The sequence below is a fragment of the Dendrobates tinctorius genome, unplaced genomic scaffold, assembly GCF_039654945.1.
Source record: "Dendrobates tinctorius isolate UK_male_01 unplaced genomic scaffold, ASM3965494v1 ptg000165l, whole genome shotgun sequence".
NCBI lineage: Eukaryota > Metazoa > Chordata > Amphibia > Anura > Dendrobatidae > Dendrobates > Dendrobates tinctorius.
In genome coordinates, this window is record NW_027361832.1 from 16,314,972 (window position 1) to 16,338,409 (window position 23,438).

The window sequence follows — 23,438 nt, forward strand, 5'->3', positions numbered from 1 at the left end:
ACTTTTTGAAAACTTAAACTCCCTCCTGAAACCTAAAGTACAGGCCCCCATCACCAATCTCAGCGGTGAGGATCTAGCCACTTATTTCCTAGAAAAAAATCAACCACATCCATCAGGATATCTCAGCCCAATCTCCTCAGTGCCTGGATCCCCTTCCCTGCCACACCTCAAGCTCACTAGACATCTTTGAGCCTGTTTCAGAAGAAGAAGTTTCCAAGCTCCTCACCTCTGCTCGGCCTACAACCTGCAACAGTGACCCCTTTCCCTCATATCTCCTGCAGTCTCTCTCACCAGTGCTCACCACTCACCTGACTAAAATATTTAACCTCTCTCTTTCTTCAGGTATATTTCCCTCCTCATTTAAACATGCCATCATAACCCCTTTACTTAAAAAGCCATCCCTGGACCAGAACTGCACTGCTAACTACAGACCTGTCTCTAACCTTTCCTTCATCTCTAAACTCCTGGAACGCTTGGTCCACTCCTGCCTATTCCGCTATCTCTCGGACAACTCTCTTCTCGATCCCTTACAATCTGGTTTCCGCTATTTACACTCCACTGAAACTGCCCTCACCAAAGTCTCTAATGATCTAATAACAGCTAAATTGAAAGGTCATTGCTCCCTGCTGATTCTTCTGGATCTCTCTGCCGCATTTGACACTGTGGACCACCAGCTCCTCCTCACTATGCTCCGCTCTATAGGCCTCAAGGACACAGCCCTCTCCTGGTTCTCCTCCTACCTCTCTGACCGCTCCTTCACTGTATCTTTTGACGGCTCCTCTGCCTCTCCTCGTCCCATTACTATCGGGGTCCCGCAGGGCTCAGTCCTAGGCCCCCTCCTCTCTATACACTGCCCCTATTGGGCAAACAATCAGCAGATTTGGGTTCCAGTATCATCTCTATGCTGATGACACCCAATTATACACTTCTTCCCCTGATATCACCCCTACCCTAATTCAAAATACCAAGGATTGTCTGTCAGCTGTCTCTAACATCATGTCCTCCCTCTATCTGAAACTAAATCTCTCCAAAGCTGAACTTCTTGTGTTTTTCCCGTCTACTAACCTCACTCTACCTAACATCGAAATAACCCTGGAGGGTTCAACCATAACTCCCAAGCAGCATGCCCGCTGTCTTGGGGTCATATTCAACACCGAACTTTCCTTTACTCCCTATATCTGATCACTCACTCGCTCCTGTCACCTGCATCTTAAAAACATCTCCAGAATCTGACCTTTTCTCACCTTTGAAACTGCTATGACTCTTACTGTTGCTCTTATTCATTCTCGTCTGGACTACTGCAACTCTCTTCTGATCGGTCTCCCTCTTACCAAACTTTCTCCTCTCAAATCCAATTTGAATGCGGCAGCCAGGGTCATATTTCTGTCCAGCCGCTTCACCGATGCCTCCATCTTGTGCCAGTCATTACACTGGCTACCTATTCGCTACAGGTTCCAGTATAAACTCATCTCTCTCACCCACAAAGCTCTCCACGGTTCGGCACCACCTTATATCTCCTCTCTCATTTCTGTCTATCGCCCTACACGTGCCCTCTGTTCTACAAATGACCTAAGACTAACATCCCCCGTAATCCGAACCTCGCACCTCCGTCTCCAAGACTTCTCTCATGCTGCGCCAGTTCTTTGGAATGCACTTCCCCAGACGATCAGACTGATACCTAGCACCAACCTATTCAAGCGCGCTTTGAAAACCCATCTCTTCAAACAAGCCTACCACATCAACTACTCAGTAAACTAACTTTGCCCTGTTCCCTCCTTCCAAATATTATTCTGAATCTGCACCCTACTTTTCATCTGTCTCTACACCCTCCATGAACATGATAACTGCACTTGATACTTGACTATTGCACTTAAACACACAGGCTGATGACTGGATCATGCAGCTTTATATTAAAATCCCTATTTATTATAATTGCCAGACCTGAAATAACAAGCACTTTTCACCTACTGTGTCCCCCCATTTCCTTGTAGATTGTAAGCTTGCGAGCAGGGACCTCACTCCTAATGTCACTGTTTAAATTGTCTTAACTTGTGTTGAATTTATTGTCTGTACATGTCCCCGCTTAATTGTAAAGTGCTGCGGAATATGTTGGCGCTATATAAATAAAAAATTACTATTATTGTTATTAATATAGGAGACTCGCTGTTTTGGGACTGTGCATCTTCTCTATTTACAGTGGGTACGGAAAGTATTCAGACCCCTTTAACTTTTTCACTCTGTTTCATTGCATCCATTTGGTATTTTCAAAAAAGTTCTTTTTTTTTCTCATTATTGTACACTCTGCACTCCATCTTGACTTAAAAAATACAGAAATGTAGAAATGTTTGCAAATTTATTAAAAAAGAAAAACTGAAATAACACATGGTCATAAGTATTCAGACCCTTTGCTCAGACACTCATATTTAAGTCAATTGCTGTCCATTTCCTTGTGATCCTCCTTGAGATGGTTCTACTCCTTCATTGGAGTCCAGCTGTGTTTAATTATTTTCAAAATATTTTTATTAGGCATTTTAACAGATTTTACAAAACATGCTCTTTGTTTGTGTAATAATTCGCATTGATAAGTAGGGGAAAAGGGGAAGGAAAGGGTTTGTGATAGGGAAGGGAGAGAAAGAATTTTTAATAGTAACAAAGACAGATCTGTAAAGACTTGAATATCTACTTCAATATTGAACTGTCTTGGTCTTCCATGAATTTCTATGTTCAAACTATGTACATTGAAAATAGCAAGAAAGCTACCTTTAACACAAAAAAAGAAAAAAGTCATCAACAAAGAAACCTTAACTAATCTAGGACTTGGTATTTAGTGTTCCATAAGCTCCATTTTTTGTCGTATTTATGGAAGCATCCATTTGCTATTGAGAATTTTAAGTCCAAGGTATTATGCGTCTTTAGTAGAGTTGAGCGATACCGTCCGATACTTCAAAGTATCGGATCGGAATGGATCGGCCGATCTTAAAAAAAAGTATCGGTATCGCCGATTCCGATACCGGAAGTCCCATTCAAGTCTATGGGACTTCCGGTATCGGAATAAGAAAAATCCTGTTTTTCCCTTGTACAGCCTCTCTGGGGTCTGTACGGGCCTTTCGGGTTGCTGTGCCGGCCTGCCAGGGGGTCTGTGCAGGCTCCGGTGGTCTGTGCAGGCCTGCCGGGGGGCTGTGCAGGCTCCGGTGGGCTGTGCCGGCCTGCCGGGGGGCTGTGCCGGCCTGCCGGGGGGCTGTGCAGGCTCCGGTGGTCTGTGCCGGCCTGCCGGGGGGCTGTGCAGGCTCCGGTGGGCTGTGCCGGCCTGCCGGGGGGCTGTGCCGGCCTGCCGGGGGGCTGTGCAGGCTTCGGGGGTCTGTGCAGGCATCGTCCGATGGGACTACAAGTCCCATCGGGCGATGCCTGCTACCATGACAGTGATTGACACATTAGCCAATGATGGGACAGTAGTAGTCCCATCATCCGGCTAATGTGTTAAATGTTAAAAAAAAAAAAAAAAAATACTAAATACATACTACATACATACTACATGCATGCTACATACATACTACATGCTACATACATACTACATAACACATATATACTACATACATACTACATACATACTACATGCATGCTACATACATACTACATGCTACATACATACTACATGCATGCTACATGCATGCTACATACATACTACATGCTACATACATGCTACATATATACTACATACATACTACATACATACTACATACATACTACATACATGCTACATACATACTACATGCTACATACATACTACATATATACTACATGCATGCTACATACATACTACATGCTACATATATACTACATACATACTACATACATGCTACATGCATGCTACATACATACTACATATATACTACATACATACTACATACATGCTACATACATGCTACATACATACTGCATGCTACATACATACTACATACATACTACATACATACTACATGCATGCTACATATATACATACTGCATGCTACATACATACTACATGCATGCTACATACATAACACATATATACTACATGCATGCTACATACATACTACATATATACTACATGCATGCTACATACATACTACATGCTACATACATACCACATATATACTACATACATACTACATGCTACATACATACTACATATATACTACATGCATGCTACATACATACTGCATGCTACATGCATGCTACATACATACTACATACATACTACATGCTACATACATACCACATATATACTACATACATACTACATACAATACATTCATACAATACATACATAGACATACAGTACATATAACATAGAGTAACATACTTACCAATACTTGTCACATTGTTCCCCGAAGCCATTGTCTTTTACGGAATAAATATTAACATAACAAACCACAAAAATACTCACCCACGATCCGAAGCAGTCCACGAGTGTGTCCCACGACGATCTTGGGTAGAGAACTGCAGCATCAGCTGTTGCTGCCGTTCTCTACGGGCTGCAGGAATCCAATGACGGAAGGTAGGTATCCTTCCGCACTGTATTCCTCCGCCACTTAAAAAAAAAAAAAGTCTCTAGTCTCACTTTATGCCATTGCTGTGTGGGAAATTCCCACGCAGCAATGGCATAAAGTGAGACTAGGGACTTTTTTTTTTTTTAAGTGGCGGAGGAATACAGTGCGGAAGGATACCTACCTTCCGTCATTGGATTCCTGCAGCCCGTAGAGAACGGCAGCAACAGCTGATGCTGCAGTTCTCTACCCAAGATCGTCGTGGGACACACTCGTGGACTGCTTCGGATCGTGGGTGAGTATTTTTGTGGTTTGTTATGTTAATATTTATTCCGTAAAAGACAATGGCTTCGGGGAACAATGTGACAAGTATTGGTAAGTATGTTACTCTATGTTATATGTACTGTATGTCTATGTATGTATTGTATGAATGTATTGTATGTAGTATGTATGTAGTATATATGTGGTATGTATGTAGCATGTAGTATGTATGTAGTATGTATGTAGCATGCATGTAGCATGCAGTATGTATGTAGCATGCATGTAGTATATATGTAGTATGTATGTAGCATGTAGTATGTATGTAGTATATATGTGGTATGTATGTAGCATGTAGTATGTATGTTGCATGTAGTATATATGTAGTATGTATGTAGCATGCATGTAGTATATATGTGTTATGTATGTAGCATGCATGTAGTATGTATGTAGCATGCAGTATGTATATATGTAGCATGCATGTAGTATGTATGTAGTATGTATGTAGTATGTATGTATTATGTATGTAGCATGCAGTATGTATGTAGCATGTATGTAGCATGTATGTAGTATGTATGTAGTATATATGTAGTATGTATGTAGCATGCATGTAGCATGTATGTAGTATGTATGTAGTATATATGTAGTATGTATGTAGCATGTAGTATGTATGTAGCATGCATGTAGTATATATGTAGTATGTATGTAGCATGTAGTATGTATGTAGCATGTATGTAGTATGTATGTAGTATATATGTAGTATGTATGTAGTATATATGTAGTATGTATGTAGCATGTAGTATGTATGTAGCATGCATGTAGCATGCATGTAGTATGTATGTAGCATGTAGTATGTATGTAGCATGCATGTAGTATGTATGTATGTAGTATATATGTGTTATGTAGTATGTATGTAGCATGTAGTATGTATGTAGCATGCATGTAGTATGTATGTAGTATGTATGTAGTATTTTTTTTTTTTTTTTTTTTTTTAACATTTAACACATTAGCCGGATGATGGGACTACTACTGTCCCATCATTGGCTAATGTGTCAATCACTGTCATGGTAGCAGGCATCGCCAGATGGGACTTGTAGTCCCATCGGACGATGCTTGCACAGACCCCCGGACATCAGCACAGCCCCCCGGCAGGCCGGCACAGCCCCCCGGCAGGCCGGTACAGACCCCCACAGGGTGCACAGACCACCGGCAGGCCGGCACAGCCCCCCGGCAGGCCGGTACAGACCACCACAGGGTGCACAGACCACCGGCAGGCCGGCACAGCCCCCCGGCAGGCCGGTACAGACCCCCACAGGGTGCACAGACCACCGGCAGGCCGGCACAGCCCCCGGCAGGCCGGTACAGACCCCGGGCAATCCACACAGCCCCCCGGCAGGCCGGCACAGCCCCCCGGCAGGCCGGCAGAGACCCCCGGAAGGCCCGAAATGACGGCGCATCATGATGCGCACACACCGCGCATCATGATGACGTCAGGCTGTCAATCAACTTTGAACTTCCGATTCCGATGCCGACTTCCGATATTGAAAAAATATCGGAAGTCGGTATCGGAATTCCGATACAGCAAGTATCGGCCGATACCCGATACTTGCGGTATCGGAATGCTCAACACTAGTCTTTAGTCTATCCACAATGTCAGAGAACCTTGGTATGTCAGTTCTCCTCCAGAAGGTGGCTATCATATTTTTAGTTATCAGTAAAAGATGTATTATGACTTTTTTAGTTGAGTGGTGTACGTCCTCCATGTCTAAGAAAAAGAGAGCTGTTTGAGGGGAAAGAGTAAAGTTCTTATCAAGAAGTCCACCAATATATATGGAAATCTTATTCCATAACTCTGTGAGAGCTGGACATGTCCAGAATATGTGTTTCAAATCTCCCTTGAACCCACACCCTCTCCAACATAATGGGGATGAATCTGGTTTGAAATGTGCTATCCTAGAGGGCGTAAGGTACCATCTTGTTAATAATTTGTAAAATGATTTGTGAAGCGGTATTGATATATTTGAAGAATATGAATCTTTTATTGCCCTCTCCCATTGATCTTTTGTGGCGCAGAACTGGAGATCCTTCTCCCACTTGAACATATATTTGTTTTTTGTGAAATCGCTATCCTTATTGAAAGAGCTGTAGAGGAATTTAGTGCTCCAAAAAATTTTATGGTTTGAATTGTTTAAAAGGAAGTGAATCACTACTGTTTTCGGAGGGACCATGCTAATAAATTTTTGTAGGTACTCCTTGATTATGCAATATTGCATAAAGCCTGAGGAGGGTAGATTGAATTTGTTTCTAATCTCGGAAAAACTGAGTAATTTATCCGTTGCGAGAATATCTCCCAACTTTCGAATGCCATTTTTTGGCCATATTTCAGGTACAGAGAATCCGTAGACAGAAGCAATCAGGGATATTGGGAAATTTTCTTTCAGTTTTGACTTCCCAGTTTTATTCAGTGAGGCAAGATGATCCCAAGCTTGGGTAATTGCCAGAAAAATAGGGTGATTTAGTCTGTATTTTTTTAGATTGAATTTATGGTTGAGAAGATTTTTAAGGGGGCATGAAGTGCTATGGTCTCTTTCTAGTACCATCCAAGATGGTTTGACATCCTCATTTATCCAGTATTGGCTTTGTTTGATTAGAATGGCGTGATAATAAGCTAGGATGTTTGGGATCCCCATTCCTCCATTGTATTTATGTTTATAGAGAATTGTTCTGTCTACTCTAGCTCTTTTCTCTCCCCAAACAAAGGAGAAGATTTTTTTGTTGCAGCTATTAAAGAATGTTATTGGAAAGGTAAGAGGGAGAGCCCTAAAAATGTATAATAGTTTCGGGAGAATCACCGTTTTTATTGCTAGCACTCTGCCCATCCACGACAAGCCTATGCTTTTCCAGGGTTGGAGGTCTTTTGTGATAGTGGCCAGAAATGTCACGCAATTTGCATTAACTGTGTTGCGTATTGTTTTTTTAAACACAATACCTAGGTGTGATATTTGTTCCTCTTCCCAACCAAACTCTGATTTATTTTTAATAGAGTTTATTGTGGTGTTTGAAAGGTAGAATTGCAAGATTTTCGATTTACTATTATTAATTTTAAAGTTTGATATTTGTGAAAATTCCTCTATTATCTCAAGCAATGTTGCAATGGATTGTATCGGATTTGTGAGTGATAGCAACATATCGTCTGCAAATAGACTTATTTTGAATTGTTTAGACGGGGTGTTGATCCCCGTGATTTTTTCATTTATGCGAATTGCTTCGGCTAATGGTTCTATCGCCAAGGCGAACAGCAGTGGTGAGAGGGGGCACCCCTGTCTTGTCCCATTATTTATATAGAATGATTTGGATAAGGTGTTATTTGTGTAGATTTTGGCACTTGGCTGGGAGTATAAAGTGAAAACCATTTCTATCCAGTTGTTGTTGAAACCAAAATTTAGAAGAACAGTTTTTAGGTAAGACCAGTTGACCCTGTCAAAAGCCTTTTCGGCGTCTAATGTTAGGAGTATTGAGGGGGTTCGGGTAGAGTTAATTCTATTAATAATGTTGATAAGCCTCCTAGTGCTGTCAGATGTTTGTCTGCCTTCAATGAAGCCTGATTGGTCATCGTTGATTAGTTTTGGTAGGATTCCTTTTAATCGTGTGGCTAGTATTTTGGAAAAGATTTTTATATCTGAATTTATCAGGGAAATTGGGCGAAAGTTTTTCACTTCTTCTAGATTATTTGGTGTCTTGGGAATCACAATGAGAGTTGCTTCCAACATCTCCCCAGGGAAAGTCCCACCCCCCGAAACTTGGTTAAAAATTTTTGCCATATAAGGGATAAGAATATCTGCAAAATTTTTGAAGTATTCGTTTGTTAGACCGTCTGGGCCAGGCGATTTTTGTAACTTTAGTGAGTTTACCGTTTCTATAATTTCTGAGATTGGTATAGGTGAGTTAAGTTGTGAAGGGTCTGGTGGGCTGATTTTAGGAAGTTGTAGTTTCTTAATGAACTCATTTATTTTTTGGGGATCTGGTTGAGGAATTGCGTTCTCTCCATTTAAGTTATATAGTTTTCTATAGTAAGATGCGAATTCCTCTACAATATCAGTCGGGTGTTGTTTTGTATCTCCGGCTGCGTTTTTAATTTTGTATATTCTACTACGGACTCTCTCATTCTTCAGTTTGGACATCATGAATCTCGTTGGCTTGTTCGTTTCAGAGTATACTTTAAACTTCGATACTTTAACGATTTTATCAAAGTCATAAAGAATAGCCCTATTTAATTCTTGTCTCAAATTGAGGATTTCCCTGTAAATTTGCTGTGATTTTATGTTAGTTTTAGAGAGATCATTTTCCTTTGAATTTATTTGTTTTTGTATAGTTTTAATTTTTTCTCTTTTTTTCGAATTGTGTCTTGCTGCAATTTGGATCAATTTCCCTCTTATTACCGCCTTATGTGCGCACCACACTGTGAGTGGGTTCACCTCCTCTGTGTCGTTTTCTTTAAAATATTGTTTTAATGTCGTGGCAATTTCGTTTCTATATTCTGGAATGTTCAGTAGGAAATTATTGCACCTCCATAATGTGTAATTTTTGAAAAAAGGGCCAATCCACATTTCTGATACGATGGGAGAGTGGTCCGAGATTGATCTGTCTAGTATGGATGAGTTTTTTATTTTAGTGAGAGTGAATACGTCTGTGAGAAGCAAGTCTATTCTCGCAGAAGTTTTATGTGCTGATGAGAAATGTGAATACTATCTGGATGAAGAGTTTAGGCACCTGAATGTGTCGTATAGTTCGTTATTTTGAATCCTTTTATTAAGACTACCCGATAATTGGCGAGTTGAAGAAGTGGAGTCCATATCTCCGTCAGGCACCATATTAAAGTCTCCCAGAATGAACAAATTGCCCTTCTTTTTTAACTGTACTTTCCTCATCACTTTATTGAGAAAACTCAGTTGTTTTGTGTTAGGGCAGTACACATTAACAATTGTACATTGAGACGAGTTAATTTCACAGATCAGAATATGGTACCTGCCGGCGGGGTCCACCACCTCCTCTATAAGATGAAATGGCACTGTGTTTTTTATTAACGTGATTACTCCTGCCTTTTTTTTGGGAGATGAGGATGAGAAAGAGTGTAGAAAGTCCCTGTGGGTGAAGTTTGGATGATTACCTTTTTTAAATTTCGATTCCTGAATGCAGACGACGTCTGCATGTGAATGCTTAATTTCTTTCCACAATGTGTACCTCTTCCATGGGCTGTTAAGCCCTCTTGACATAGGAGGACATAGGACATACAATTTAGTTGCATAGTTTGAAGTGTTAAAGGAGCTGTAGGAACACCAAGAAAAAAAACAAAAAAGGTTTAACAATCAGAAACAAATGGATTTGTCAAATACAATACAATATAACTGGTATGAGCAAGAAATTCAAGACTGGGTCTTTTCCCTGAGGAAGTCTCGACCTGTTGGGGGAAAAGTTTGTGAAAAAGAAGAAAGCTCTCCATTTTTACCCCATGGTTATTGAGACGATAGCCCTGAATTTTCCGAAGTCTCTTTAGTTCTTTAAAGTCAGATCAGGAATGAGATTTGAATAATGCCATACCTTCCTCCAAGGTGTTAATCACTACGAATTTATCTCTATAGTTGAACATCAGTTTAGTGGGGAATCCCCATCTGTACTGGATATTTTTTCCTCTTAAAATGTCTGTTAAAGGCTTGAAAGATCTACGAGTGTCCGGAGTATGTTTTGAGAGATCTGTAAATATTTTTTGTTGGTGATAAGGTTCCGGGAGCGAACCCTTGGTTTTGACGTAATTCTGTATCTTTTCTTTGGTGCCAAAAAAATGTAGTCGAAGGATCGTATCTCTTGGTTTGTCTGCTTTGATGCTTTGGGGTTTAGGGAGTCTATGGATTCTGTCAATGCATAGATCTAGAGCATTGAGGTTTGGTATTGTTTTTTTGAAAATAGTTTTGACAAATTCTGGTAGTTCTGATTGGCTTACTTCTTCTGGAATACCCCTGATTTTCAAATTATTTCTCCGACTCCTGTCCTCTAAATCTGCCATTTTGGTTCTGAGATCGTTAATTTCTTTTTTTAAAACTATATTTTGGCTGGTTAGTGATTCTGTCTTATTTTAAAGGTCAATTATTTTGGATTCATAGATTTCCAGTTTTTGGGTAAAACCTCTGCAGACCTCCTCGAAAGAGGCATTATGTTTAGCAAAGCCCGAGTTTAGTTTTTCGTCAATAGTGAGGTTATTTTTTGAAAGAATATTTCTTCGTGGCTCATTTTTGGAGTCTTTTCTTCAGATTCTGGTCGGTCTTTTTTATTTTTATTTTCTGAGTCCGAATTTCTCTCCTCTTCTGGAGCACTTCTCTTGGTCGAGACAGAAGTATCCATCAGCTGACTCGATGCTGAGGAGGCAGCTGTCGCAGAGGGTGAGTTTTTGCTCCTAGTAATTGGGGTGGTATTTTGAGAAGTGGATTTAGCACTGTTTGATTGCGTTGTTATTTTATGAGTTTTGTAGTCATCAGCTTTTTGGGGAGATCTGAACTTAATTGGACTCAACAGGGTGGGAATATCTGTATTTGATCTGGAGTAAGATGCAGAGGCTTTCCTTTGGCTTTGTAGTGGTTTTTCATTTTCAGACTTTTGTTCCATTTGGGAATTATGATATATAAGCGAGTTATTTAGAATGAGTCCCCTAATTTGAGTGGACCAATTCCCGGCTTTAAATAAGTAAGGCGGCAAGAGGGACACCTTCCGTGTATCTTCTCTGTTGTCACGGAGAAATATTTATTTATCCACCAGGTGGAGCTGTGGCACTGTCAGGAGTCACTAGGTCAGACTTTGTTATGGGTACTATGTACCTTAAAGATTTATTCTCTGTATCAATCCACAGAGTCTGCTTTACATTCCACAGCGTTGCTCCCTGCCCCTCAATAAATGGCGATTTCCCCTACAGCACTTCCCGTCCACTTTATGTAAAACACGCGCTCTGCAGGCTATACTTCTACAGCCTAACTCCCGGTTCCTTGAACATTGGAGTGTATATATTACCCTTTGTGATGTTCCACAGCAGGCTTCCCGCTTAACCAGTAACCCCGTCTCCCTCTCAAATATTAGTGCTGGGATGGTAATTTACTAAGCATAGATCATATCAAGTTCCACAATATTGGCTCCCGCTGGTCAGTCTAGGGTACAACCCCTTCTTTACACTTGCTGAGCGCTAGAGTCTATGGAGGATTCCCGTTACCGGGCTTACCTTGTGCCCCTACTTGCAGGGAGGGCACTGACGCTGCTGAGGGGTCTGTAGCGGTCTGGAGCGCTGTTCACTGAAAACAGTGCGGCTCCCTCTCTTGTCTTTTGCAACAGTCCGCGGCTCTCGTTTACTGGCACCTCTATGTGTCCAGCTGCACTGTCCTCCGGTAGATATGTGTGTAAACGCCTGCACAGCGGTGTCCTCAGCGATGGTCCGGGTAAGGCCTGGTCGCTGTCAGTCTTGGGTCCTCGCTGCGTTTGCATTTGGCAATGTAGCGGCGTGTAAGAGCAGGAGCCCCGACTATGAATCAGGCGGCACTTAAGCTGCTGCCGCCTCTCCAGTAAGCTTCTCCGCAGCTGCGGTCTCAAAATTTTAGATCCCCACGCTTCCTCAGCTGGCAGGCGGTGGTCCTAACCGGGGGAGGACAGTCAATATCCTAGCAGCCGCCACTGTCTTCTGCTGCGAGTCACAGCGTAGCTCCGGCGAATGGATGCCGGTGATTGTTATAATCCCTCAGGGGGAAGGGAGAAGTCTCTTCCTGGGGTTAGTTAAAGATGCTTGTGTCGGAGAGTATCTCTCATAAAAGTCCGGTGAGGCTCTGGAGTTTGTCTTCCATGTTCACAGGGTAATCGTAATCTCTTGAGATGTAGTAGCCGGGATCCAAAATGGCAGAGTGACCATGAGAGGCCACCAGCTCAGAAAGTTCAAATCTTCTTTTTTCAAGTTCTCCTTTACCTAGAGATCTGGTTTTGGTCTCAATTTAAGCCCTGAGTGTTAGGCTTTTGGTAAGAGGCAGAATCTTGAAAAAATAATTTCTAACAACCAACGGCGCTGTGTAAGGGTATAACAGCTGCAAATTAACAGACTATGCCACCTTTTTGTCTGAATGTTAAAACAATTCAAAATAAAGCAGGAATTTGCGCTAGTAATACCCACATGGAATCACTCTCTCAAAAAAGCAAAATTAATGCCAAAGAATTTTGATATACGTCTATATATAGCAATAATAATGATACCCCTTAATAACTGTGGGGGTGTATTATAAATATATATCTCACTGTAAAAACTGTATGACAGTCTAAAAAATACAACCAGTCTCACTGCCCAATATACATAAATGCGTCTGTCACCAGAGAGGAGACATCATACTAACCGTCCAGGTTACTGTTCATACCGTGTGCGATAATGGCAGTCTTGGATTCAACACATAGCAACTCCTCTCCTGATAGGCTTTGATGAATTCCAATGGTGGTATATTGCTCAGTCCAAAAAATGCACAATCCGAAAAAAAGCAGGCTAATTTTGGGTAAAGTTCAAAAGAGTCACCTCTGCTATAGTGACGGGCGATGCTCCGGCCGGTAGCAATCGCCCAATTCTCCCGTTGTTGCGCTGCCCGTTATTGGTGGGACATGCAGCGGGAGAAGCGGTTAGTGCCGGCAAGGTACAGGACCTTGCGTGACGTCACAGTCACGTGTTGAGTCACGTGACCGGCTTAGAAAGACTGACAGAACCAACAACCAATCCTACGCGTTTCGGAGGCTTACTGCTTCCTTCCTCAGGGATGATTTCTGTCATAGAGGTGACACATATATACCCAATCCGTATAGTGTATTGGCCCTATTTATTAAAGGCAAATAATTCGATCTCGCTATTTAAGCCATTTAAGTTTAAATATAAGGGTTATGATGAAAAATCATTGGAAAAAACTACAGAAATGGTTAGAAAAATACCAAGAGACCAACTATTGGACCCTATAAAAGAACGTACTCCTAATGATTTTTTTGTTAAAAATGAAATTCCGATTATTTTACAATACAATTCCAATGTCAGGATTATTAGGAATATTGTTAGTAGACATTGGAACATCTTACAAAATGATAAAATTATTGGGGAACTATTGCCTGCGTACCCTAGATTTGTTTTTCGGAAGGCAAACAATCTTGGGAATTTGATAGCACCTTCACTCCCAAGAGTCCCAAATGGTATAACTAATGGTGAACGAAACCTTTTAAGTGTTTTTTTCCCATGTAAGAAATGTGGACCATGTAAAAAATTAAATACTAAGAAACAAAAAATGATCATCAATAAAGGTATTGAGAATAACATAACTGATTTTATTGATTGCAATACAAAAGGGGTTATCTATGGGGTAATTTGTCCATGTGGTAAATTATATATTGGAAGAACTATCCGTCCAATGCGGGTACGAATTGCTGAACATCTTCGCAATATTATTAACAAATTTACTGGTCATCCTCTTTCCAACCATTTCTTTACACATCATGGAGGCTCTATTAGGGGAATTATGGTAACTGGTATTAAAATAGTTAAGAAAAGCTGGAGAAAAGGTAGCTTCATTGAACAAATGTCAAAAGTAGAAAGTGAGTGGATATTTAAAATGAACACGCTCAGACCAAATGGCTTAAATAGCGAGATTGAATTATTTGCCTTTAATAAATAGGGCCAATACACTATACGGATTGGGTATATATGTGTCACCTCTATAACAGAAATCATCCCTGAGGAAGGAAGCAGTAAGCCTCCGAAACGCGTAGGATTGGTTGTTGGTTCTGTCAGTCTTTCTAAGCCGGTCACGTGACTCAACACGTGACTGTGACGTCACGCAAGGTCCTGTACCTTGCCGGCACTAACCGCGTCTCCCGCTGCATGTCCCACCAATAACGGGCAGTGCAACAACGGGAGAATTGGGCGATTGCTACCGGCCGGAGCATCGCCCGTCACTACAGCAGAGGTGACTCTTTTGAACTTTACCCAAAATTAGCCTGCTTTTTTTCGGATTGTGCATTTTTTGGACTGAGCAATATACCACCATTGGAATTCATCAAAGCCTATCAGGAGAGGAGTTGCTATGTGTTGAATCCAAGACTGCCATTATCGCACACGGTATGAACAGTAACCTGGACGGTTAGTATGATGTCTCCTCTCTGGTGACAGACGCATTTATGTATATTGGGCTGTGAGACTGGTTGTATTTTTTAGACTGTCATACAGTTTTTACAGTGAGATATATATTTATAATACACCCCCACAGTTATTAAGGGGTATCATTAGTATTGCTATATATAGACGTATATCAAAATTCTTTGGCATTAATTTTGCTTTTTTGAGAGAGTGATTCCATGTGGGTATTACTAGCGCAAATTCCTGCTTTATTTTTAAGAGGCAGAATCTTGGCAGGTGTTGGGTCTCAAAGTCGATTTTGACGCTTTTTGTTGCAGTCTCTGTGAGAGCTTAAGACTCTTGCTTCCTCATGTGGCAGAAGCCAGGCCACGCCCCAGCTGTGTTTAATTAAACTGATAGGACTTGATTTGTAAAGGCACACACCTGTCTATACAAGACCTCACAGCTCACAGTGCATGTCAGACCAAATGAGAATCATGAGGTCAAAGGAACTGACCAAGGAGCTCAGAGACAGAATTGTGGCAAGGCACACATCTGGCCAAGGTTACAAAACAATTTCTGCAGTACTCCAGGTGCCTAAAAGCACAATGGCCGCCATAATCCTTAAATGGAAGACGTTTGGGACCACCAGAATTCTTCCTAGACTTGGCCGTCCAGGCAAACAGAGCAATCGTGGGAGAAGAGCCTTGGTGAGAGAGGTAAAGAAGAACCCCAAGATCACTGTGGCTGAGCTACACAGATGCAGTAGGGAGATGGGAGAAAGTTCCTCAAAGTCAACTATCACTGCAGCCCTCCACCAGTCGGCCTTTATGGCAGAGTGGCCTGATGGAAGCCTTCTCCTCAGTGCAAGACATATGAAAGCCTGCATAGGTTTTGCTAAAAAACACATGAAGGACTCCTAGACTATGGGAAATAAGATTCTCTGGTCTGATGAGAAGAAGATAGACCCTTGGTGATAATTCTAAGAGGTATGTGTGGAGAAAACCAGGCACTGCTCATCACCTGCCCAATACAATCCCAACAGTGAAACATGGTGGTGGCACCATCATGCTATGGGGGTGTTTTTCAGCTGCAGAGACAGGATGACTGGTTGCAATTGAAGGAAACATGAATGCTGTCAAGTACAGAGATATCCTGGATGAAAACCTCTTATGGAGTGCTCTGGACCTCAGACTTGGCCAAAAGTTCACCTTCCAACAAGACAATGACCCTAAGCACAAAGCTAAAATAACAAAAGAGTGGCTTCAGAACTACTCTGTGACCATTCTTGACTGGCCCAGCCAGAGCCCTGACCTAAACCCAATTGAGCATCTCTGGAGAGACCTGAAAATGGCTGTCCACCAACGTTCACCATCCATCCTGGGTTCTGCCAGGAGAGGATCTGCAAGGAAGAATGGCAGAGGATCCCCAAATCCAGGTGTGAAAAACTTGTTGCATCATTCCCAAGAAGACTCATGGCTGTACTAGCTCAAAAGGGTGCTTCTACTCAATACTGAGGAAAGGGTCTGAATACTTTTGAACATATGATATTTCAGTTTCTTTTTTAATAAATTTGCAAAAATGTCTACATTTCTGGGGTTTTTTCAGTCGAGATGGGGTGCAGAGTGTACATTAATGAGAAAAAAATGAACTTTTTTGAATTTACCAAATGGCTGCAATGAACAAGAGTGAAAAATTTAAAGGGGTCTGAATACTTTCTGTACCCACTGTAGCTTTCCCAATGTGAAACAGTCAGGTCTATGTCCTTCTCTGTCCCGTCTATTCTGAGACACATTCTTTTGTTTGGTCTCCTTTAACCTGAATCGTATCCTGATTTCTTAGGATATGTCTACGCAACTAAATACGATCGTATAACATTATGTCTCCTGAAATTTCTGAAAATAAAGCAAAAAATCTAAGAATATAATGGTAGTACATATTTTATCTTTATCATTTCAGGGCACCACAATCATACCTAACTTGACTTCAGTCTTAAAGGATGAGAGCATTTGGAAGAAACCGTATCAGTTTTACCCAGAACATTTCATGGATTCTGAAGGAAACTTTGTGAAGAATGAAGCGTTCATTCCCTTTTCTGCAGGTACCAGCAAATAATGAATAGCTACAGCTAAACTTTTGTTTTGAGTTCTGATGCGGACAGAATTAATCTCTAATTACTCTAATTATTTTAAGTCTCCAAATAGTTCTCATGTTGGGGCTGTTCACATGACATTTTAATTCTTGACCCAGTAGTGCATACGTTTGGTAAAGCTCCCAGCTGCTATGTTAAAAGGAGGCTTTGACCTATGTCAAATAATGTTATCCAATAAAAATAAATAAATAAATAGTAATCAGAATTAATAAATATTTAGATCTGTATTGTGGACATGGTCTTTAAGGTGGTCTTCAAAAATGTAGGTTGGCTATACACATTAGATGGCTGTCGGCAGAATGCTGCTTCGACTGATCGATAGACCTACAGCCATCTTTGCAAACTCTACAATACACAAAAGTGCTCATTTGGCAGCTTATTTCAGGAACAACATGATTAGCAGTGGACACGTGCGGGCAACATCAGTTGGCCATAGCCCCCATAGACATTAGACTGCCGGGCAGACAAGTCGATATTGGTGGGTTCTGCCAACATTACTTTAATGTGTATGGTGTTCTATAAAGATTGCTGGGCTATCATAAAGATGTTTAATTGGTTAATAAATTAGCACTAATCGGCTGCTGTGCTCCAGTGAGCTCCTTCGTTTTAACACATACAGTAATTTGTCCATATGCTCGCCTATGAATGGTGCTACATTGATGCCTTTAAGGCAGCCCCAGGAGTTAGACCTCCACCACATACTGTACCATCGAAGATCTTTTACCTTATGAACCTTAAATGTCACTCTTTGGCTGTCCAAAAACTTAAAAGAATGTCCCATCCCATCATCAATGTTTCTTAAAGCCCTTTTATTTAATTCACAGGGTCTTTTGTATAATTTGCCTATAACTCCTAAAACGTTTTCTGATCTAGCCAATGCTGTTGAGTGGAAGCATTGTTGGTCCTCAGTATCTGGATTCTTGAGCTTTGGCTTTCTTCACATTTCTCTCATTTGTGTTTAGGCCGCAGAGTATGTGTGGGAGAGCAGCTGGCAAGAATGAATCTCTTCATCTTCTTTACATCTCTTCTGCAACGTTTTGAATTCAACATTCCAGATGATCAGCCGTTTCCCAGGCATGATCCTGTATTTATCTTCAGCTACTATCCTCATCCCTTCCAAGTCTGCTGTATGGAACGTTAATACTGAACGGACAGATACACCATACTCAATAACAATTTGCTGAAATTAATATTTATATTATAAACTCTGAACAGTGTTCTTACAAACAGAAAGTCAAGCTTTGAATGTCAATCAAATCAATATCTGGTCAGTTTACACCAATATTTTAATGAATGAAAATGTACCTCACCTGCCAAAAAATGTATTTGCAGATTTATGGCCCTTATGAATAAAACCTTAATAAAAAGTGAGTGTTCTCTCATTTTTTTATAACTTGTAGCACAAGCACATATTTATGCATGATAGGAATAGTCTGAAGAATTTTATAGACTGCAATTTATGGATTTAAGGCCCCCATACACATTTAATTTAAAGTGGATCAAACCCAATGATTGATTTGGATCCGCCGACCATTCAATATTCAGGCCTTGTTCAACCTTGCATTTTACTGCAGAAAAAACACAGCATTTTCAAAACTCCCATTCACTTTGCTGGCATTGTAAATCTCATGCACACGAGACATAGAGCCTCAAAAAAACATCAACCAACCGCAGAGACACTGAGTCCAACAGAAGTGAAAAGGCCAAGAATTGAGGAGCTCCTTGAAGGAGAGAAATAATAATCCCAACCCGTTGCTCCTCACTCCCAGAATAATGAGAACAAAGCCTAAAATACAGTATGCAGGTTTTACGGAAAACAACAAATTTATCCGGTTCCCCAGAAAAGGTGGCCCTCCCGGATAGGTTAAGTTCTGATTCAGCCTGACTGCCTGCCAGACTAACAGTCTGCTGCTGTGAGAGCCTAGAATACAGGCCTGCAATTCTGCAATTGTTTGACAATGACTACAACAGGATCCATATGATGGTACAAAATGTGGGGCTAGTGAAAATGTTATGCTGTGACGGTCTTCGGTAAGGAAAGGGGACTTCCAGCTGTCCCTAGAACTAGGAGTCTAGTTATACCTGTGTAAGGAGGTGACAGAGGCCGTTATATGCCTTCTCCCTCTTTGGACAGTATTCACAGTAAATGTGTCCGGTTCCATAGTGCTTATGATTATTAATGTATTAATTTACTGTTACTGTAATGTTTTTGTACTTGACATGTATAGTGTATAGGATTAGGGATAGCACAGGACAATAGTGTGACTAGAATAGTGGAGCACACTAGAGATAGGGAATGAGAGTGCCAGCATAGACTTAGTTAAAATAAGGGGTTTTCCAGTCTGGGAGGCGCTACAAAGTACAGTCATATGTAAAAGTTTGGGCACCCCTATTAATGTTAACCTTTTTTCTTTATAACAATTTTGGTTTTTGCAACAGCTATTTCAGTTTCATACATCTAATAACTGATGGACTCAGTTATATTTCTGGATTCAAATGAGGTTTATTGTACTAACAGAAAATGTGCAATCTGCATTTAAACAAAATTTGACCAGTGCAAAAGTATGGGCACCCTTATCATTTTCTTGATTTGAACACTCCTAACTACTTTTTACTGACTTCCTGAAGCACTAAATTGGTTTGTAACCTCATTGAGCTTTGAACTTCATAGCCAGGTGTATCAAATCATGAGAAAAGGTATTTAAAGTGGCCACTTGCAAGTAGTTCTCCTATTTGATTCTCCTATGAAGAGTGGCATCATGGGCTCCTCAAAACAACTCTCAAATGATCTGAAAACAAAGATTATTCAACATAGCTTTTCAGGGGAAGGATACAAAAAGTTGTCTCAGAGATTTAACCTGTCAGTTTCCACTGTGAGGAACATAGTAAGGAAATGGAAGAACACAGGTACAGTTCTTGTTAAGCCCAGTAGTGGCAGGCCAAGAAAAATATCAGAAAGGCAAAGAAGAAGAATGGTGAGAACAGTCAAGGACAATCCACAGACCATCTCCAAAGACCTGCAGCATCATCTTACTGCAGATGGTGTCACTGTGCATCTGTCAACAATACAGCGCATGCATAACGCCTTTTTGTATGACCAAACAACTCAATCTTTGTTTCATCAGTCCACAGGACCTTCTTCCAAAATGTAACTGGCTTGTCCAAATGTGCTTTTGCATACCTCAGGCGACTCTGTTTGTGGCGTGCTTGCAGAAACGGCTTCTTTCGCATCACTCTCCCATACAGCTTCTCCTTGTGCAAAGTGCGCTGTATTGTTGACCGATGCACAGTGACACCATCTGCAGCAAGATGATGCTGCAGGTCTTTGGAGGTGGTCTGTGGATTGTCCTTGACTGTTCTCACCATTCTTCTTCTCTGCCTTTCTGATATTTTTCTTGGCCTGCCACTTCTGGGCTTAACAAGAACTGTACCTGTGTTCTTCCATTTCCTTACTATGTTCCTCACAGTGGAAACTGACAGGTTAAATCTCAGAGACAGCTTTTTGTATCCTTCCCCTGAAAAGCTATGTTGAATAATCTTTGTTTTCAGATCATTTGAGAGTTGTTTTGAGGAGCCCATGATGCCACTCTTCATAGGAGAATCAAATAGGAGAACTACTTGCAAGTGGCCACTTTAAATACCTTTTCTCATGATTTGATACACCTGGCTATGAAGTTCAAAGCTCAATGAGGTTACAAAACCAATTTAGTGCTTCAGGAAGTCAGTAAAAAGTAGTTAGGAGTGTTCAAATCAAGAAAATTATAAGGGTGCCCATACTTTTGCACTGGTCAAATTTTGTTTAAATGCAGATTGCACATTTTCTGTTAGTACAATAAACCTCATTTGAATCCAGAAATATAACTGAGTCCATCAGTTATTAGATATATGAAACTGAAATACCTGTTGCAAAAACCAAAATTGTTATAAAGAAAAAAGGTTAACATTAATAGGGGTGCCCAAACTTTTACATATGACTGTATAGGGAAGGTACTTCCTGGTTAGGGAGGAGTAATGATGCAGCAGTGAAAGAGGACAGTCAGATAGTCATGGGGGTGACGTTGCTAAGGCAAGAAGGGACCCCAGGCTGGGCAGCGTGCAAATGGTCACCAACTTATACAGTAACCATTCCAAGGAGGATCCAAGGCCTACAGCAGGGATTAGGTAGAGCTGAGATTGCGAGCCTTTTACCTTTCCCTATGGAAACCGGACAAGGGGAATGGGAGGAAGCTGGAGGACCTAAAGAAACGGAACTTCACAGAAGGGACAGAGATTGTCCAGTGAGGCAGAGATTTCTGGGAGGGACAGAGATTGTCCAGCGGGGGAGAGATTGCCGGAAGAGACAGATTGTCAGAAGGGACAGAGATTTCCCATCACGGCAGAGATTGCCAGGAGAGACAGATTGTCAAAAGGGACAGAGATTGTACAGCGAGGCAGAAATTGCTGGGAGAGACAGATTGTCGGACGAGGCAGAGATTGCTGGGAGAAGCAGAGATTGCTAGGGAAATCTCCAAGAATGTCGTTGCATGAGAACTGTGTTGCATGTGTAATAAGAACAAACACATACAAACACATGGGCCTTGCACACAGTGAACAAGTCTGTAGGACAGTGTTCACACCACCAAAAGACTGAAACACAGAAAAACACAATAAAATGTGTAAAAATACTCTGTTATAAAAAAGTAACAGTAAACAGCAAGTGCTAGTCAAAAGATTATAAAAATAGGGTATTTGGTTGATACGTTTTTTGCAAACAATGTATACTAAGTCACTCTACCAAACGTCAAGGTAACCATTATCAGAGCAGTCCCTAAATGATTTATTTAAAAACCTGATCATGTGTATAGTACCTATATGAGCAGGGTTGACAGGTAATGTCCAATGTGGACACGCTGCAGAGAACGGCTTTCATGTGCATGGCCCACAAGGAAGGGGTGGAAACCTCCCTAATCTTGTAAAAACAAGAAATCAATTAAATACAAACACATGGGCCATGCACACAGTCAACAAGTCTGTAGGACAGTGTTCACACCACCAAAAGACTGAAACACGAAATGGTGTCCTTTCCGTTGTTCTCTCCTTGTATTCTTACTCAGTTTCCACAGAACTCCCAGTCTCTGAAGCTTCAATCTCTGTGCAGATATACGCTTTTCTAACATACAATGCGACACCTACTCCTCGTTTATCAAATCTGTTTCTTGCAAATAATTTGTATCCGTCTAGCCTTGTATTCCAATTATGTTTATCGTCCCACCAAGTTTCAGTAATTCCAATGACATCATATTTCTTTTCCTGCGTTAGTAGTTCCAGTTCTCCTTGTTTGTTGCCCATGCTTTGTGTATTTGTATAGATACATTTTAGTTTGTGATTGGCTTCTCTTCCTCCAATATTTTGGACGAAGAGGTTCTCAAGATAAGTTCCATGAGGGGTATAGTTTCCAAAATGATGTCACTTGTTGGGGGTTTCTACTTCATTCAAAAAGTTAAATGACGCTCCTTCCAAGCCCTGCCGTGCGCCCAAACAGTTGTTTCCATCACATTTTGGGTATCGGTATACTCAGGAAAAATTGCACAACAAATTCTATGGTGCAATTTCTGCTGTTACCGTTATGAAAAGGAAAATTTGGGACTAAAAATAATTTGTGTGAAAAATGTGATTTTTTTTAATTTTCTTGGCTCAACATTATAAACTTCTGTTAAGCACTTGGGGTCTCAAGATGCTCAATACCCATCTAGATAAGAGGAGTCTAGGTTCTAAAATGGTGTCACTTGTGGGGGATTTAGACTGTTTAGGCAAATCAGGGGCTCTCCAAACGTGACATGGCGTCTGCTAATAATTGCAGCAAATTTTACGTTCAAATAGTGAAATCGCGCTCCTTCCCTTCACAGCTCTGCCATGTGCCCAAACAATGGTTTTCCCCATATGGGGTATTGGCATGCTAACAAGAAATTGCACAACAACATGTATGGTCCATTTTTTCAAGTTGCCCTTGCGAAAGTAAAAAAAATTAGGTCTAAAAGAAAGTTTTTGTCAAAAAAAGTTAAATTTTTTTTTCCTTCCTCATTCCTTTAATTCCTGTGAAGCACCTGAAGAGTTAATTAGCATATTTAATGTGGTATTGAGCACCTTGAGGGGTTTAGTTTTCAGAATGGTGTCACTTTTGGTTATTTTCTGTCATATAGGCCCCTCAAAGTCACTTCAAATGTGAGGTGTTCCCTAAAACAATGGTTTTGTAAATGTAAAATAATGCATATCCTGTAAAATACTCAGGACTAGTTACCAGATAAAAATATATTGGTTTATTTGGTTTCTTCCATCAAAGAAAGGTTATTACAGAAAAACAGGT

At 40.9% G+C, this 23,438-nt stretch overlaps 1 protein-coding gene across 1 annotated transcript in view; it reads left to right on the forward strand.

The window, feature by feature from the left end:
* The window catches only part of LOC141053167 (cytochrome P450 2D17-like), a 101,337-nt gene extending 82,875 nt beyond the window's left edge, over nucleotides 1-18,462 (forward strand). The window contains exons 8-9 of the mRNA XM_073550530.1: nucleotides 16,903-17,044; nucleotides 18,058-18,462. Of these exons, the coding sequence (XP_073406631.1) occupies nucleotides 16,903-17,044; nucleotides 18,058-18,236 (321 nt within the window). The 3' untranslated portion in view covers nucleotides 18,237-18,462. The remainder of the gene's footprint in view (nucleotides 1-16,902; nucleotides 17,045-18,057) is intronic.
* The last annotated feature ends 4,976 nt before the right edge of the window (nucleotides 18,463-23,438 follow it).